The sequence below is a fragment of the Podarcis erhardii genome, assembly GCF_964252035.2.
Source record: "Podarcis erhardii genome assembly, chromosome: 4".
Lineage (NCBI taxonomy): Eukaryota > Metazoa > Chordata > Lepidosauria > Squamata > Lacertidae > Podarcis > Podarcis erhardii.
The window spans coordinates 7992671-8011987 of NC_138508.1; the positions used below are offsets into that span (position 1 = coordinate 7992671).

The window sequence follows — 19317 nt, forward strand, 5'->3', positions numbered from 1 at the left end:
AGTGCCGCTTATTGTTATGAGTTTAATACTTTGCCACTGGGGCTCTCTTTTTGCTAGCCCCATGTTTTGAATCCAAGCACCCCACCAATTCTTTTGTTGTTCACCCCCACACGTGGGTCCACAGGGATTCATATATTGAATTTCCTCCCACAGAAGGTGAGATTGAATGTGACATAGATGGGCTGCTGGCCTGATCCAGTACACTCCTCTTGGGTTCTGATAGGCTATAATGCCCTTCTAATACAGTGAGAGTAAATACTAGTAACAGTGCAGATTCCATTACTTGTTTGCTCTACTGTCTGGTATTCTGTTACAAAGGGTGGAGTGCTTTGAACATAGGAATGTATTGTGTCACCGAATCCTGAGGTCCTATTCCTCTGAATACTGTACTCGAACTTTTGAGTGGGCGTTCTTGCATTATGTAAATCTGCTCATATTAAGAACGGAGCCCACTGCTTCTCTTTAATTACAGACACAGCGGGAAGTGGCTATTGTTGATTCTTAATCTCTGGAAAGGTACTTCATTGTGCCATCACTTCTGCAATCTTGCACATTAACAGTCCTCACTGAATTAAAATGGTGAGATCCCAGTGCTTGAAGACATTTATATGAAAGAGATCCTTTTGTCACCTTACATGGAAGTGTGTCCAGTATGAGCCACACAAATAGTCATTATGTAGGCTGAAATGAACTTCATGAAACTCGCAGATCAAAATCTTGGAAAACTTGGATGAAATGTACTTTAAAGGTTTTGCAAATGATAGTCTTTTATAACAATCCTAATGTAAGAGCTTATAATTTAAGATCTTGTTATATATTTCCCTCTGTTGGATGTACTGAGTAGATAACAGCATATTTTGTCTGGTTTTATGATATTTTATATTGCGTACCACCTTGAGATTTTATGAGTGGGGCTGTATATAAATATTTCTATAGAATATGTCAAAGATTGTCCCCGCCCCCGAAAACAGCATCTAAAAACCCTACGCCTTTGAGGTTCTAGGCAACCACAAGATGGTAAAAAAAGAGTAAAGCTAGTAACTTTTTGTAGTCTCTTGCTCTGATCTGGTGTTGCCTCCCCCTCCTAAAGCATCTTCACTCTCAAATGCTATCTGTACTGGACGATTTTCCTCTTTGTGGGTTTGATTATATGGCAATCTTCTGCTACAACTTAAGTGTAACACCTGGAATGCATTTTTTGGATGGGACTAATACTCTCTCAATTTTGTCTTCCAGTGGGGAAGACCTCTTTGATCACCAGGTTCATGTATGACAGCTTTGACAACACCTACCAGGTAAGACAGTATTTGTTTCATGATTTACAAATGTCAACTTATATAATGCAGGGATTTTTCAAGTGCGGGTTCCCAATAATAGAGACTTTAATGTGATTTTAACACTGTACAGCTGGGAGACAATAGACCCCTTCCACTTGCTTTTAAAAATAATATTAATTTGTGCGCTGGGAGATTGGTTTCCTTTTTCAAAGGGGGAGAAAAAAATGGCCGTACATTTTGTTTGGATAATCAAAGCCACTTGGAAGCTTAGGGAGTCCCTGATCTGCCATGAGACACCTTGTTAACAGCTTGATCCAGCTCAGACATATGAATTTACCCAGATCATGCTGATTTGCCTTATAAATCAGGAAAGGTAAAGGTAAAGGACCCCTGGATGGTTAAGTCCAGTCAAAGGTGACTATGGGGTGCAGGATACACACATAGCAAATTCACATGCCTACTATCTATGTGTGGGAGTAGCACTGTGGGTTAAACCACAGAGCCTAGGGCTTGCCGATCAGAAGGTTGGCGGTTTGGATCCCCGCGACAGGGTGAGCTCCCATTACTCAGTCCCTTCTCCTGCCAACCTAGCAGTTCGAAAGCACAAAGTGCAAGTAGATAAATAGGTACCGCTCTGGCGGGAAGGTAAACAGTGTTTCCGTGCACTGCTCTGGTTCTCCAGAAGCGGCTTAGTCATGCTGGCCACATGACCCGGAAGCTGTATGCTGGCTCCCTCGGCCAATAAAGCGAGATGAGCGCCGCAACCCCAGAGTCGTCCGAGACTGGACCTAATGTTCAGGGGTCCCTTTACGTTTACCTTTACTTTCTATGTAGGGCTAGCTTGTGGTATTCGGGCTTCGTACACTTGATATTGTTGGTTGTTCTTGGTGAGGAAATATTCTCTGCAACCTGCAGTTGAGTGAATCTAGCTTCTAGGATTGAGCCCAGACAGTACTAAGAGAGCAATTGCATGCATTGTAAGTATTGGGCAGCAAGGTGCTCCTGAGAATCCCATCTCCAAATACATCTTAAGTCATCAAGGAAACCCCACATGCAGAGCTTAAGAAGTCCCTCTGCATATGGGCTGCTTGCTAAACACACTTTGGGGGTGCTTTCCCCCTAATTTAAAATAATTTGTAAGGGTAGTTCTTAACGTATTTCCTTCCAGTTACGAATTAGTCTTTCCTGCAACGTGAGCAACACTTGACCGAATGGCCAAATAGAAATTCCTGTTGGGTCAGCAGCTTTGGCAAAGCTTTCATGGCACGGGACGACTTGGAGAGGCCTCAATCCTCCCAGTGGAGGAAGCTTCTTTTCCATTTCCGGCCACTGTAATTACAGAGCTGTTGAAGCAGTTCTTTTATGTAATCATCTGTCTTTCTCATGGTCCCCTTTCAGTCCGCTTTTTCTCTGTGGAACATGTGCCCTAGATTTTGGCTTCGATCTTTGACCCTCAGCGCTTTATAATAACAGGGCTGTCTCCATGGAAAGGAATCTTGGTATAATGAACGAACCAATTGTAAAGTGAATGCCTAAAAGCCTGAAACTGCAAGGCATCTCTGCTGGACAGACTCTACCCTGTATTTCACTTTGCCTTGATTTGCATTGGGCGAATATAATTTGGCCCTGAATTGCATCTGCCCATCATTCCAGCACCACCCTAGTTATGTTTTCTGCTCTGAATGGTTACAGAGCAGTTCTGTTGGATTTGTGTGCCCGTCCACCACTTGCTTTTCCTGTCTGCTAATCTAGTGAAGCACACTGTCTGTCTGGCCCCCCTCCCTTTAATAGGGGTGGGAAAGGAGAGATTGAGACAGGCAGCAGTATCTTTGGTGGCTGGGAAAAGGCAGCTCTGTCGGGGGGGGGGGTCGTGGCAGGGAGAGAGCAGCAGTGTGAAAGTAAAGAAGCATCTGCAGAACAGTTACAGTGGTGCCCCGCAAGACGAACGCCTCGCAAGACGAAAAACCCGCTAGATGAAAGGGTTTTCCGTTTTGGAGGTGCTTCGCAAAACGAATTTCCTATGGGCTTGCTTGCTTCGCAAGACGAAAATGTCTTGCGAGTTTTTCCGACTTTTTTCCCCTCCCCCCCTTTTTCTAAGCCGCTAAACCGCTTATCTGCTTATCCGCTAAGCCGCTAAAAGCCGCTAAGCCGCTAATAGCGCTAATCCGCTAAGCCGTCAATGGGCTTGCTTCGCAAGACGAAAAAACCACTAGACGAAGAGAATTACGGACCGGATTCTTTTCGTCTTGCGAGGCACCACTGTACTTGTAAGGCTCCCTTAACTGTCTTTGTCCCTCTGATTCGAGTCTTAACATTAGCTCATGCCTGTACAGCACACGCTCAGAGAGCTCTGCAACCATAATTGCCAGGCCTATCTATGGAGAGGGAAAACCTCCTTTACCCAAGGGGGAGCTCCTGTTGTGTGCGCATAATGAATTGCGCAAACTTCACCTGAATTTGCATAATTTGTAAGAAACTTTCACTGCTACCAAATACGAGATCTTCAGAGAATGCTTAGTGAAGATGAAATATAGACTAGGGCAGCATCTATGTCTACCCATAGTGGAGAAAAGCAATCAGGGGAGACGGTTCAGGAACTGTATAGGCAGGTACTGAGGCCTTCCCTATGGCTTCCAAGCCTTCACTACATAAATGATTTTAATAGCCATAAGGGTTGAAATGTGAATGCTGTGATTATGATTTTTTAAAACTAAGCCACTAGTAGGGAGAATAGGTGGTTTGCATTTCTGCACTTCTCAAATGAGGGACGGGTTTATTTTATGTATTTTTTAATATTGTTCTCTTCCTTCAAACAGGGTGGCTATCAATATAAAATTACCGAAAGCAAACAATATAGTAATAAAATAATAATTAAACCATGAAATTACAGTGAAATTTATACAGATCAGCAGCAACAGTCACTTACAGCCCTAGTAATTTTAGGAGGTACCTCCTTCTAAGACCCAAAGGCCTGTATAAACAAAAATGAATTTATCTTATACCTGAAGACTTTTAATCTGGGTGCTAATCCAATATCTCATGGGAGTGCTCTATAATTGGGGTGCTGCCACCAAGAAGATGGTGAGGTGAGAATTATGTGGTTAAAAAAGGACAGGTGACTTGTCAGAATTCATGCAGGAAGCAATCTTGTCCGTTTTGCTATGTTGGTCCCATAGAATACTTGGAGTCCTAGAGCAATATATGATTTTAGACCAATCCCCATGCCTCAGGATATTCAGTCAAGCAGATGTTTGTCTCACCTTCTCTTCACCTTCATGGGAAAAGATCCCAGTTTCCGTGGCCAGCATATTAATGGCTTAAAGGGCAAAATTATTTAATGAGCTGTGTTCAAGAGACTATTAAGAGGCAATAGCCATCTTCAGATTTTAAGTGGCTATCGCTTAGATGATGGCACAAATTTGCTTTCTGTTGCTTTGGGTAGGATCTAAACCAGTGGGTCCCAATTACAAGAAAAGGGCTTTAGACAAAACTTGAGAAACTCTTGCTTACGGTACGAGATGTTCCATGGCAGAGCAGACTGCCTCATAAGTTGCAAACTCTTTCAGAGGGACATCCAACCTCAACTTAAAACCTTAAGACTTGCCATGCCTTGGAACTTAAGATCTTATTACATGGAAAAGGGAACAGATGGACAGATGATGTTATTAACTGTGCAGAAATGCCCCTTGCTTTGACAGATATGAAAGTTAACTTGGAGTCCAGGAAATGGTCACTGTTTCTTTTCAGTTTTCATCAGAGGCAATTAGTGCTCAGTGGATACGATAAAGGTCTGACCTTTATATCAGAAGCTGGGATTGGGTGCTGTTCTTGCTTGTCTAGACCAGATGGGAATGGGCTTCTGTTTGTTGTTCTCCTTCATTTCCCCCTTGGGAGATTCTTCTAGCTTAGCTACTCCTTCCTGATAAAAAGCTATGTCTGAAAGGCTTCTCACAAGCTTGGGGCTATCTAGGGTTTGGTGGTGGAAATAAGACAGCAAGCAAATCAGTGTCGCTCAGCACCTAGACAGAATAACCCTCATACTGTTGTCAGTCACTAGAAAAATTAAGAAGATTGTATTTTATATTTGCTGTGGGGGGGTGCATGTGCCTGCTAGCTGCTGTGCAGGACTTTAGCTGTTGCCTGCCAGTTATTATTAATAAACCGCCTTCAGGAGAACATCGGAACAGACTTGCAAATCAGTGCAGCATTTCCTACTGAGTGTCAGAAAAACTGAAGGAGATGAAATGGCACATTTTGTAGAGGAGGCGTCTCATAGCACGGAGAGCAAAAGGCTCCATTTTTAATTGCTAACAGTGTGCGCAGGTTTTTTCCATGCTTGTAAATAGTCTCAAATTTTTATATATGAATCTTTGCAAACACACATATACTCCTTGTCGAAGACCAAATTTTGCTGCTTTGGCAAGGATAGAAATGTCTATTTGTCTAGAAAACCATGCGGGGCCATATCATTTTGACCACCGTGTATATTTTTAGTGAATCCCATCCTTCATTTGCTTAATTCCAAAGAGATACCACATTTGGCAGAATGGAATGCTGCCGTGGTGTTTGGTGGAGACACAGGGATATAGTAAAGTCATGAGCAAGGGCAGATTAGCAGTCAGTCATATAATGGGGAACTTATGTGCCTGGGATTCTGTTCAAATCTTAACGCAGACTTGTTGAGCATACAAAAGAAAACAGTTGCTATAGCTATATTGACTACTCTTTGTTGGCTTGTCTTCTTCAGCAGCAGTCTTGAAGACTGGGCAAATAACGTATCAGAGATTCATGTGAATTGTCATTTGGAGAGGTTGCTGAGAATTCTGTTGGATCCCATGCAGAAGTATAGTTCCCAGGCTTCTCTGGAAGAGGGTTTGACTTGTTAAAGCAGTTTAAAAGTTTGTGATGTAGATACACCCATTTTGGAACAGGTGTTTGTTCAGCTGGATTTGGCAAATAGGTGGAGCTTTGGATGTGTTTAGAACTTCCGTAATGAAATGCTGGAAATGAAATTAGCTGGAAATGACCAGACTTTTAAGTGTGTTCAAGAAGCTTCCATGGCCCATCTGGAAAATTCCCCACTCCTCCACATGCAGCTGCTGGGTGACCTTGGGCCAGTCACACTTCTCTGAAGTCTCTTAGCCCCACTCACCTCACAGGGTGTTTGTTGTGGGGGAGGAAGGGAAAGGAGAATGTTAGCCGCTTTGAGACTCCTTTGGGTAGTGATAAAGCGGGATATCAAATCCAAACTCTTCTTCTTCTTCCCGCTCTCAGGTCTAAAATTACCTTCTTCATTATAGCTTTCCCAAAGCGCTCCAGCTTTACTACCACATGGTTTCCTTCACTTTTCCCTTGCTAGTTCTGTTCTCCTAAATACTCTGAGCAGGGGCCAGATCACATCCATCTCCTGTATGGCACATAACACACTACAGTGGTGTCTCGCAAGACGAAATTAATCCGTTCCGTGAGGCTCATCGTATAGTGGTTTTTTCGTCTTGCAAAGCAAGCCCATTGACAGCTTAGCGGATTAGCGCTATTAGCGGTTTAGCGGCTTTTAGCGGATCAGCTGATAAGCGGCTTATCAGCGGATCAGCTGATAAGCGGCTTAGCGGCTTAGGAAAAGGGGGGGGAAGGGGGAAAAAACCCGCAGGAACTCACAAGACATTTCGTCTTGCGAAGCAAGCCCATAGGGAAATTTGTTTTGCGAAGCGCCTCCAAAACGGAAAACCCTTTCGTCTAGCGGGTTTTCCGTCTTGCGAGGCGTTCGTCTTGCGGGGCTCCACTGTACTTGTGCTGTAACCTTTGAAATGGTTTTTGTGGAGGCAGAAAAACATAGGAGGACCTTCACTTTTGGGGACACTCCCGTTTGGGAAATCCTTTATAACTGTTTGCCCTCCCTTGTTGCATGTGCATGTTTGATCATGCTTTTTAAAGGAAAGTTCAGGTCTTTTTTGAGCAGTTCCAATGGATCCTGCCATTGGGCAAATTTCATGATCCATGGATTATTGTGATTACATCCCTGTAGATTATTGCTGGCCATTTACTTGAGATCAGAAATGAGTTCCCCCCCTATTGTTCAATATTGTAGGAATAAGTGGCCTTGGCATTGTGGCCAATATATGAGGTATTTTTGTCCTTTCCAAATAGCAGGGTAGATCTTTGGTTTTTGGGAACACGACCTAAGCAACCTAAGAAAAAGTAACGTATTTGCTCACTGATGAAAACTTTGTTTTGCAGGCAACTATTGGCATTGACTTCTTATCAAAAACCATGTACCTGGAAGATCGCACAGTGAGTAAGACTTTTGTAGTAACTGGACTACTCCAGTCCAGGGAGCACATTCGCAGTCTAAATGGAACTTAGGTCCAAATGCGAGAGCAGCCTGGCGTTCTAACCATGTCTGTATTGGGTCATGGCTGGAGGTGCTACCTCTGTCCCTGTCAGTGCAAACTCTTCAGAATGCCAGATGGCATGTCTACACTGGCTTGAAAAATGTATGATTCAACGTGCATTTGGGGGCTTACAATTAGATCACACTGCTGTAGAACAGACTTTATGTGAAAACACAAACTTAGATCTCAGTGGAACACTTGTAGATTTTATGGGGCATTTTTCTACAGATTGGCTTTTTGTTTGCTTTGCAGATAAACTCATTTAAGCCAGCTAGCAATTAACACAGTGAGCAAAAGCTGCCTTACTACCATAATTAGAGATGCAGAATAAGTAAGGTGGTTTTTCTTTATTGGATAGTCTGTTCTTGGGCTGAGACAGGGAGGGGAACCCGTGACCTCCAGATGTTGGCCTCCAGTTCCCATCATTGGGTAGCATGTCCAGGGATGATGGGAGTTGTAATCCAGCAACGTCTGGAAGCCCTACAGCTTCCCCACTGCTGAGCCAGAAGGATGCAGACGTTTGCATTTTCCAGGTCTGCCACTGAACAGAATGGAAAAGTGGTCCTCTGCTCCCTACATCTGCTTTTCTTTATTTGCAATATCTGCTGCTGTTTCTTCAATCCAAGCAATCAGAGCTGCTTGTAAGCAATAACAACATTTTATTGTTATTGTTTATTTCTTAAGCTTATTGGCTGCTATATTCAAGAGCCTCAAAGCATAATATTAAAACATGAACTGTTAAAAAGCAGTTCCTTCACCCTCCTAACACAGGTCCTAACCATCACAGACAGCCATAAAAGAGAGGGGCTGGATGCCTGATTTAGAAGCTCAAAATTGGCTGTCACAAAAGGATGCTGTCCCTTTGAAAGCGCGCACACACACACACACACAGCTTTCCGGTTTTTATTTTTATTGTACATTGTTTTTAATCCTTGCAACAACACCGAGGCAGCGGATATATATTGCCTTTTTAGTTATCTCATTATAACCCATCTTCTGTGATGGAGCCAAAGATGCTACATTTTGTGCCTTCAGACCCATGCCCCTTTCAAGTGGGAAACAGAAGGCAGATACAACACAAGACGAGCTGATTTGGGCTTGACAAGTTGGTTGGTTTATATCACTTATTTCTTGTTCCTTCACCCAAAGGATGCAGGATGCTGTGCATAATAAATAATGCCAGACACATAACTTAATAACGAAGTTTGTTAAACAGTACTTCGACCAGCACAAAATTGCCTCTCACATCTGAGAATGAAACAGCAGTGATACTCTCCCGATACCCAAGGACCCACGAGAACGAAAACGTTTTAACCAAAAAGCAGGGGAGCTTGCCTGCTCTCAGATACTACAAAGTTAAAAGGCAACCCCACTGTTTGCCACCTCTTGGTTCCATCTCTTAACATGGCAGTTGCTTTCCCCCAGGCTGGTGTATTAGGAAATGTATTGGCAGAGATGATGTTCATGGAATCTACTTGTAGTACTAGACCAGCGTCCAGCAGTGTGGGTGCCCCCGATGATCCTAGGCTTCTCACTGTCCCAAGCCCCGATGTGTCCTTTCTGGGGTATTGTCAGATCGCTTTCTGTGAATGCCCGCCATGAATGCTGGTTTGTTTGTGTTTTGACACGCTCCTTTTAACCAAAATGATTCTCTCTACATGGCCGCTGGCTGGCGATTGGCTTTGCTGATGAGACCCATTTGATCACTGCTCAGCTGGTTGTTGACAGCCCCTGGTTCCTCATGAAAGATCCAATTTGGTCTGATATTTCGCCCACCGTGCCCTTGGCACAAGAGAGGGTCCCTCTGTGGAGGGAATGCTTCTAAACCTTCCCCTGCAAGCTGCAGGAAGACACCCAACTTCTACTGCCTGTGAAGGAAAGCTGCAGATTGGCGCTGCCCTCTGATGATTGGCAGCTGCGCAATCTGTTCCCTGCCTGCCAGAATGGGCGGGCCGCTGAAAAGTCCCGCCCTTCTGCTTCCGCTCGCAACCCTAAAGCGGTTCCTTCCATGCATGAGTTTTATATCATTTTTACTTCGCTTTTTTGTTCTTAAAAAAAAAAAAAAAGCAATCAAAAATTGATTCATTTTTAGTGGCAGTTTGGCTTTTTTTTTTAATTTTCTCCCATCCCACAGATCAGGTTGCAGCTGTGGGATACTGCGGGTCAGGAACGTTTCCGTAGCCTCATTCCCAGTTACATCCGTGACTCTGCCGCTGCTGTAGTAGTTTACGATATCACAAGTAGGTATATTTTGCTCTGGCTTTGACTTTGTTTTTTTTTCTTGCTTGTTTTGACTTGATTTCTGTTAGGTACGGTTGCAATTGTGGGACACAGCAGGTCAAGAGCGGTTCAGGAGCTTGATTCCTAGCTACATTCGTGACTCCACTGTTGCAGTTGTTGTTTATGATATCACAAGTGAGTGGGGGGGAAATTTCTGCATTTCTGGTACTCTCTGCTCTCCCTCCCTCCCTCTTTCTCTTTCTCTCTCGCATCTATGCACACACACACATCTTCAAGCCTAGCTGTGCATGCCATACCACCTTCACCTGCTTGTTCCTCATTGTGGCATGAAAATTTTCTGGCTTGGAGCTTCAAGTGGGAGACTTTATATTTTTTTCCCAAACGTCTTGTGTGTAGGGACATGTTTTGAATTGGATTCACTTGAGCCGAACCTTGCGGCTAGCCGGAACTCGCACCTGCAGTGTGCATTGATGAAGAGTGTCTTTGAGCACGTGCAGAAAGCATTTCCTCACTGCTGGCCACACAAAATTAACGTGCACATTGGGGACTTCAAAGAGGAGCTCTTCCAGGCTTCACAAGCGAGACCCCTGGCACTCCTGATGTTCTAAATTTTAAGCACTGTCTCCTATACACAGCATTATCTCTGCAAGATTCTCTTCTTGAGTGGACCGTGGTACGTTTGCCCAAAGGTGTGCTAGGGTTTTCACCCTTGAAGCAAAACCTCTACCTCTCTTTCTGTTCCATTTTTCACTTCTCTTCCCCTACCCCACCCTGTGTGCCCAGAATTCCTGAAAAGCAAGCTGACCTCATCGCCATCTTAGTTATCTGCTTTTCTATGGGTGTCACTGTCATGTGTTTGGCTTCTGCAAACTGTAATTCTCCAACTGAGCTTCTCCACTGAAGTCATTCGCTGTTTGCTTCTCCGCTGCTCCTAAAAGCTGGGTGTGAGCTCCAAGGATTGTGACACACACCCCTCTCATGTGCCACATTTCTTTCTTTCCTAATCAGTTTTACTCTTTCATTTCCAACCGAGGTATGTACATCTTTAAGAACTATTTAAAAACAAAAACAAAAAAACTTATCTTCACGTGACAAACGAAAAACACAAGCAAAGCATTTTTTAAATTAAAAAAACCAAAACAAAAACAACTTAAGTTGCAAGAGAACCAAACTTTTTGCAGCTTCATCTCAAATCATCCTGTGTGGAACAAACAGGTGGAATCAGAATTGTTGGCATTCAAGGATAAAAAAAAAGCAAAATGTATGTTATTTAACCAGCCAGACTTCTCTTGAATGGATACAACAAATGTGCTTTGGGTTCTGATTATAGAATCATAAAATTGGGGATCCTGAGGATTATCTAGTCCAAGGATCAGCAATTTTTTTCAGTAAGGGGCCGGTCCACTGTCCCTCAGACCTTGTGGGGGGCTGGACTATACTTTTTTGGGGGGGATGAATGAATTCCTATGCCCCACAAATATCCCAGAGATGCATTTTAAATAAAAGCACACATTCTACTCCTGTAAAAACACGCTGATTCCCGGACCATCCGCGGGCCAGATTTGGAAGGTGATTGGGCCGGATCCGGCCCCTGGGCCTTAGGTTGCCAACCCATGATCTATTCCAACCCCCTGCAATGCAGGAGTATGCAGTTGTCCCATATAGGATCGAACCTGCAACCTTGGCATTATCTGCACCACGCTCTAAATCAACTGAGCCCATCCAAGGCACACTGGCTTAGATACTTAGATAGGCACCCCCCCCAAAAAAAAAAACTTTATTGAATTTTTTTAAAAACAAACACTTCATGTTTCTTAATTATTTTTAATGTAAGCTAACGCAAGGAATTTCTTGAAACGAAAGCTCCCCATCTCCTTCTCTTCCAAGCCCCCCAACTCATTTGTTTAGGTGCACTTCCTAACCCTCAAGAAGGGCTTTAGTGGGGCGTGGGGGGAAGCTATTTCTTCCATTAATTTATTTTAGGATGCAAACTGTTGTTCAGGCAATCACTCCCCCCGCCCCAAACTCTTGAGGATGTGTGTCATTCCTTGCTCAATAGTTGCTATTTAAGTCCACGTCAGCTGAGTGAACTTCCTCTGTTTTTAAGTCTAGGGAAGCAGTCGGCCTCAGATAACCCTGGATGGAAGTAGGCCAATGAAATCTCTGCAGCGAAAGCAGTTTTAACACTTAGCGCCTCTCTTGCTCACAACTGGGGAATGGGCTCAGTTCTCGTCAGGTGAAGAATTGTTCAGGCTCTCTGCAGCTGACTCCCCCCCCCCCCAATCATTGCCAAGAAATATCCTGCCAGGACTCAGCACCTTTTCGTTTTGGGTTTTAACTGTTACTTGCGTTGGATTTCAACTGCTGTGAGCTGCCTCAGCAGCCACTGTTTGCTAGGAAAGTGGAAGAAAAATGTACCAAAAAAGACTGAGAAAGATAAATCCATGAGCAGCAGCAAGGCTGTTGCAATCCTCCTTTCAACCACTTGTGTGGAATTGTCATTCTGTGCAGGTGTGATAATGTTGTTCCATACCCGACTACTTTCAAGCTCCCCTTCTCTCCTGTCTTTTTGGGTGGAGAAAGGTTAGATAAAATGAAGTTCAGTGCTACATTTTGCTTCATTCTCTGTCCAGACCTACATACAAATTTTGCAGAGAGAAACACCGAAAGGCTGGTGTTATTTCTACCCCCCCCCCAAAACATGCAGACAACAAGCATACAGAAATATTCCTGTTTTTGTTCTCTGCCCAGTTTAATTTGTATGAACTCCATAGCTCAGCTATTCTGGAGTAATTTTCTCAACAATGTAAATTAACAAATAAAGGAGTTGGCAGTACAAATTCCTTTTCTTTAAAGCTGAGGTCCGTGACCATCCTTTTATTGGGGGCCCACAGTTTGTGAATCAAGCATGTATTAATGGGAGAGTAGGTCGCAGTTTAGGGACGCGGGTGGCGCTGTGGGTTAAACCACAGAGCCTAGGACTTGCCGATCAGAAGGTTGGTGGTTCGAATCCCTGTGGCGGGGTGAGCTCCCGTTGCTCGGTCCCTGCTCCTGCCGACCTAGCAATTCGAAAGCACGTCAAAGTGCAAGTAGATAAATAGGTACCGCTCTGGCGGGAAGGTAAACGGCGTTTCCGTGCACTGCTCTGGTTCGCCAGAAGCGGCTTAGTCATGCTGGCCACATGACCCAGAAGCTGTACGCCGGCTCCCTCGGCCAATAAAGTGAGATGAGCGCCACAACCCCAGAGTCGGTCACGACTGGACCTAATGGTCAGGGGTCCCTTTACCTTTTAGGTCGCAGTTTAAGTAAGTAATAGGATATAGTTTATAGTCTCTGTGCACCCATATGAATGCCAACCTGACTTGCCACCTGCCCTGTTGGATGGCCCAGGAGGCAGAGTGCTGAGTCTGCCCCTTTTTTATCCACCTCAGCCATGAGGTGGATAAACAGCTACATGGAAAGGCTACATGGTATTATTTTTCTCCTATTTGCTTCCTTAGCCTATGTCCCAAGAAAGCTCCATGTAAATAGATTTGATTCATTCTCTCTCTTATTTAAGGTTATCCATCTTTGAACTGGGGTGGTGGGAAGAGCTAGCAGGTCTTCCCTCTCCCCCCCCCCCTTTTACAGAGGTTCCCTGTAATGCAGTTTGAAGAAGCTCTTTTCTAGGAGATAATACATGTTGTTTTCTGTCACTTCAGGCCCACTTCCGCTGGATGTGCTGAGAATATTACTTCTGCTGCTGCTACCACTACTACTACTAATAATAACTTACACACTCTTCTCCCTAAGGTCACAGGGAGAGGTACAACCATTTTAAACACAGCACTGAAAACAATTTAAAACAACTTATAATCACAAAAATAGTGTCAAAGGTCATGGCAAATTGGTGAATATTCAGCATTCACCAAAAACTTTATAGTAAGGTTGCCAGATGCGCCATTGTGGGAATAGAGTTCCACGGCTTAGGGGCTGCTGCTGCTGCTGCTGGGGTGCCCGCTTACAGGCCACCTCCGTTCCCCCAGCTGTTGTGGATAGCAGACTACTAAAAGGGCCTCCTCCGCTGAGCCAAACACCCAAGAGGGTCTGTAGGGAAGGAAGCAGTCTTTGCAATATTTGGACCCGAGTCATTTAAAGCTTTAAATTCTCACGTGAGCACCCTGAACTGAGCCCAGAGACAAACTTGACAACCAGCGCAGTTCTTTTGAAATGGGTATTATGTGAGATCTAAACAGAACTCCAGCCATTTTGAAACCATTAATGGCATTTTGAAAAATTAGAAATTTTGAAGTAGTCTTCAAGGCTAGCCCCATGGAAAGTACATTGCAATAATCCAATCTAGAAGTGTCTAGAGCAGGGGCTCTCAAACTTTTTTCTCTGGGACTCACTTTCAGGATAGACATTTTCTCACGCTAGGCCATTTTTTTTTAATCCATAAGAAATACATTGGAAAAGAAAAAGAAACATCCGCTAGCAGTCCTTGAGTTATAACATAGAACACACTTTGTAATATGATCATGGAAATCCAGAACGTATAAAACAATGCAGCTACATAAGAACACGAATCACTCCCAAAATATAATTGTAAACGAGCCTCTTTCATATGAAATTATGCATACAAACGCAATGAGAGGCGTGAGCTTGCAGTAGCACTTGATGCTCTTGCTCTCATTTTGAAACGATACCAATCCACGTTCTGCAAATAAAAAAATAAAATATTTTGATGCTATATTATACTATGCTAAACTGAAATCTTTAAATTTTCCTTTGATTGCCCTTGAACCTTCCAGCCACACTTTCCATCTTGTCCTGCCACACCCTTATACTTGAAGAGTTCAACTTATCCCACATCCTTATTCGAGAGATTGACTCAAGTGCAGCTTTCAGATCAATGAAAGCTGCGTATAGCACACCACCTGGTTTCTTAACATACTTATCTATAAAATGGGCTAGTACAAAGCAACGGTCTATAGTGGATCTGCCTTGTCTAAATCCTGCTTGCTGTTCGGCAAGAATAGCTTCATCAGTTATCCAGTCAACTAGCTTGTTGTGAAGATGCTTTGCATTTAATTTGCTAATTACAAATAGCAAACTAATTGGTCTATATCTGGCCCTTTTTGAATAAAGAGATGACTACTACTGTGGCTCAAACTTCAGGGAATTACCCAGTCTGCCACAGCCGTTGAGAACCACTACTAGAGCATGGAGTCCGGTGGCCTAGTCACTTCTGTCCCAAAGGGGGCATAGCTGGCAAACCGGCTGTATCGGCACAAAGACCTGATCCTCCAGTGTCAGGGTTGGACCCAGGAGTTACCCCCCAAGCTGCAAACCTGCTCCTTATATGAGAGGGCGACCCTGTCCAGAATCCATCATCTCTGCACCACCCTGCCTGTAGTTTTCGACACACCAAAATCTTAATTAACCTCTGGCACAGATGACAACCTGGTGCATCACGCGCAGATGCTTTGAGAGTGATGGGAATGTTGTAAGGTGACTTTCACCTGCTTGTTTACTTTTCCTTCCTAGATGTAAACTCATTCCAGCAAACCACAAAATGGATTGATGACGTCAGAACGGAAAGAGGTAGCGACGTCATCATAATGCTAGTAGGGAACAAAACAGATCTAGCAGACAAGAGGTAAGGCAGCTGATTCCTTGCCATTGTGGCCAATCCAACTGGCTTTTATGTTGAGAGAGTCTGTGCTGTGCGACAGTATAGGGTGGTGTATGATTGGCCCTTGGGCTGTATGCAGCTCCACAGGTATAGGGCTGTACAGTGGTGCCTCGCAAGACGAAATTAATCCATTCCGTGAGGCTCTTCGTATAGCGGTTTTTTCGTCTTGCGAAGCAAGCCCATTGACAGCTTAGCGGATTAGCGCTATTAGCGGTTTAGCGGCTTTTAGCAATCAGCTGTTAAGCGGCTTATCAGCAGATCAGCTGATAAGCGGCTTAGCGCCTTAGGAAAAGGGGGAAAAAAGGGGGGGAAACCCACAGGAACTCGCAAGACATTTTCGTCTTGCGAAGCAAGCCCATAGGGAAATTCGTTTTGCGAAGCGCCTCCAAAATGGAAAACCCTTTTGTCTAGCGGGTTTTCCGTCTTGCGAGGCGTTCGTTTTGCGGGGCACCACTGTAATTGGAGGCCTGAGGAGCTGAAGCCTGGAAAATATGGAAATCATAACATCAGTGCATCTTGAACTCATATGCTCCTTCCCCCACCCCACCCAGTATTAGGATGTTCAGATGGTCAGTTTGCAAAAGGAGAAAAGTAATGGAGATGATCTCAATAGAAACATATGGTATTAAGAGGTTAACTCATGATGATTCATGTACCGCTTACAGCCAAAAAGAGGTGTGGGATATGAATTGACAGTTCCAAGGAGCGCTCTTGAAGAGGGCAAACCTCCTCCAGAGAGTTAGGAAGGTTCCTAGAGAAATGATTCATCTTTTCAGTCACCAAAAAATGAGACCCAAAACTTCCTGCTCCCTTAAAATGCATTTGCTGTTTCTTCCATGCTCTCTCAGAGTGGCCTGGTGTAACTCCCAGCCTTCCTCCAAACACTAGCGCAACACCCACCTCTTCACTGAAGTTTTTGGCTTAGCCCACCAAGTCCTCAACCCTTCCTGAAATACGCATCCCTTGTTAACTGTGTAAAAATCTGCAAAAGTATTAAATCCTTGAGTTATTCACAGGGGGCTGTCTCCCTTGTTGGGTTACTTTTCGTAGAATAGAATCATAGAATCATGGAGTTGGAAGAGACCACAAGGGCCATCGAGTCCAACCCCCTGCCAAGCAGGAAACACCATCAGAGCACTCCTGACATATGGTTGTCAAGCCTCTGCTTAAAGACCTCCAAAGAAGGAGACTCCACCACACTCCTTGGCAGCAAATTCCACTGTCGAACGGCTCTTACTGTCAGGAAGTTCTTCCTAATGTTTAGGTGGAATCTTTTTTCTTGTAGTTTGGAACCATTGCTCCGTGTCCGCTTCTCTGGAGCAGCAGAAAACAACCTTTCTCCCTCCTCTATGTGACATCCTTTTATATATTTGAACATGGCTATCATATCACCCCTTAACCTCCTCTTCTCCAGGCTAAACATGCCCAGCTCCCTTAGCCGTTCCTCATAAGGCATCGTTTCCAGGCCTTTGACCATTTTGGTTGCCCTCCTCTGGACACGTTCCAGTTTGTCAGTGTCCTTCTTGAACTGTGGTGCCCAGAACTGGACACAGTACTCCAGGTGAGGTCTGGCCAGAGCAGAATACAGTGGCACTATTACTTCCCTTGATCTAGATGCAATACTCCTATTGATGCAGCCCAGAATTGCATTGGCTTTTTTAGCTGCATTGACAGCGCTATAAAAATGCAGGTCTTGCTTCTTCATGTTAATGTCTAGGACCACCTAGAATGTGGAAGCTGGTAGCAGTTCTGTAAATGCTTTTGGGGATTGAGGCGGCTGCAGGCTGGGTGGGCAGTCAAGATTGCAGGTGCCTGTAATGCCATCTTGGTCAACGTATTCCCTCTTTCTCCAGGCAAGTATCTATTGAAGAAGGGGAGAGGAAAGCCAAAGAGCTGAATGTAATGTTTATTGAAACTAGCGCAAAGGCCGGATACAATGTAAAACAGGTAAGTGGTGGGGAGGAAGCACCCCAAATTTTGGGGTGTGGGGTAAATTCTTGGAGTCAAGGAGTAAAGTCATGTTTTCAGCTCAAATAACTGCAGTCACGTCAGAAAACTTGAGATCAGTTTGCAGAACTTTCCCCGCTTTCATCAGAATGCTGTTTTGGATTCATTGGTTGTTGAATTGCTTTGACAAGTAGTCAGTCGTCCCCACAGTAACACAGTCAAACAGCTATTTCCCCCAGTGTGCACAACTATGCCAGGATTAAAGGTAAAGGTACCCCTGCCCGTACGAGCCAGTCGTGTCCGACTCTGGGGTTGCGCGCCCATCTCGCTTAAGAGGCTGGGGGCGAGCGCTGTCCGGAGACACTTCCGGGTCACGTGGCCAGCGTGACGAAGCTGCTCTGGCGAGCCAGCGCCAGTGCAGCACACGGAAACGCCGTTTAGCTTCCCGCTATAAAGCGGTACCTATTTATCTACTTGCACTTGAGGGTGCTTTCGAACTGCTAGGTGGGCAGGAGCTGGGACCGAACGACGGGAGCTCACCCCACCGCGGGAATTCGAAATGCCAGGATTAGGTCCACACAAATTCTTGTATGCTGAAAGAATTTTATGAACCGACCCTTAGCATAGACTATTGGCTGGGGATGGGGTGGGGGTTAAGAGGGGCAGATAAACTTAACAGGTAAAATAAAACTGAATACAATGGTACCTGGGTTCTTAAACTTAATCCATTCCAAAACCAAAGTGTTCCAAAACCAAGGTGCTCTTTCCCATAGAAAGTAATGCAAATTATATTAATCCGTTCCAGACTTTTAAAAACAACCCCTAAAAGAGCAATTTAACATGAATTTTGCTATCTAACGAGACCATTGATCCATAAAATGAAAACAATAAGCAATGTACTGCTGTCACAAAATCAGTCAGTCAGTAGCTGAACTGGGTTCCACCCAGTGTCACACACACACACACACAGCCGCAGAAACAAAAACGCAAAACAAATAGCAGAAACGGACAGACCTCAGCGTAACACTCAAAACAGAAGCATAACACTCAGAATGGAGCACGTTCAGCTTCTGAAAAAAGTTCATAAACCGGAACACTTACTCCCGGGTTTGCAGTGTTTGGGTTCCAAGTTGCTTGAGTACCAAGGCGTTTGAGAACCAAGGTACCACTGTACATAATTCTTCCGGAGTTTTGGTAGGTGTATGTGCTGGGCTGGGTGTGCTTGCATGCCTTGTGTCCCCTTGGGATGGGACCTGACTTCCCAGGGGTTTATTGGTTTAAAGATCTCACAGTTGCCAAGAAAGAGTTGCAAGCCTACCCCCTATACCTGCTGCAAGTCTTGGAGAAACCTGGGTTGGGAGATCCGTTGAAAAGCTACAGAGGCAGGGACCCTGGTTTTTTGGATATTGACAAAGGATGCAACACTAAATGATGTTCAGGTTCATGTTGAAAGATGAGGCTGCACTTCTGACCTGCTACAGCAGCATTGCTTCGTGCTGCATAGAAATCCGTGCTGCATAGAAATAAAATAGGCACTAAACATTAGGAAAGGAACACTGGAGTGTGAAGACCGTGAATTCCTTATGCAGCTTTCTGGCTTTTTGTAACGTTTCCCTAATTGGATTTACTCTTGCATGCTCCGACTGGTAAATCCACTTTGACTTGGCTTGCTTGCCAATTCCCTCTCTTTAGTTTGGTAATTTTGGTGGACAACCTTGCTCGGGGCATAATTTTGCTCCCAGCTTAAATATAAAGAAGTGATTACTGTATTTTAAAACGCCTGTTG

The 19317-nt window shown here is 44.4% G+C and overlaps 1 protein-coding gene across 3 annotated transcripts in view; it reads left to right on the forward strand.

Annotated features, from left to right (window-relative positions):
* Positions 1-19317, forward strand: part of RAB6A (RAB6A, member RAS oncogene family) — a 58475-nt gene that overhangs the window by 32980 nt on the left and 6178 nt on the right. The window contains exons 2-7 of one of the 3 annotated variants that reach the window (XM_081860819.1): positions 1237-1295; positions 7515-7568; positions 9804-9917; positions 9979-10084; positions 15437-15548; positions 17438-17531. In XM_081860819.1, coding sequence (XP_081716945.1) covers positions 1237-1295; positions 7515-7568; positions 9804-9917; positions 9979-10084; positions 15437-15548; positions 17438-17531 — 539 coding nt within the window. The remainder of the gene's footprint in view (positions 1-1236; positions 1296-7514; positions 7569-9803; positions 9918-9978; positions 10085-15436; positions 15549-17437; positions 17532-19317) is intronic. The other 2 variants (XM_081860818.1, XM_081860817.1) reach the window with 2 other exon arrangements.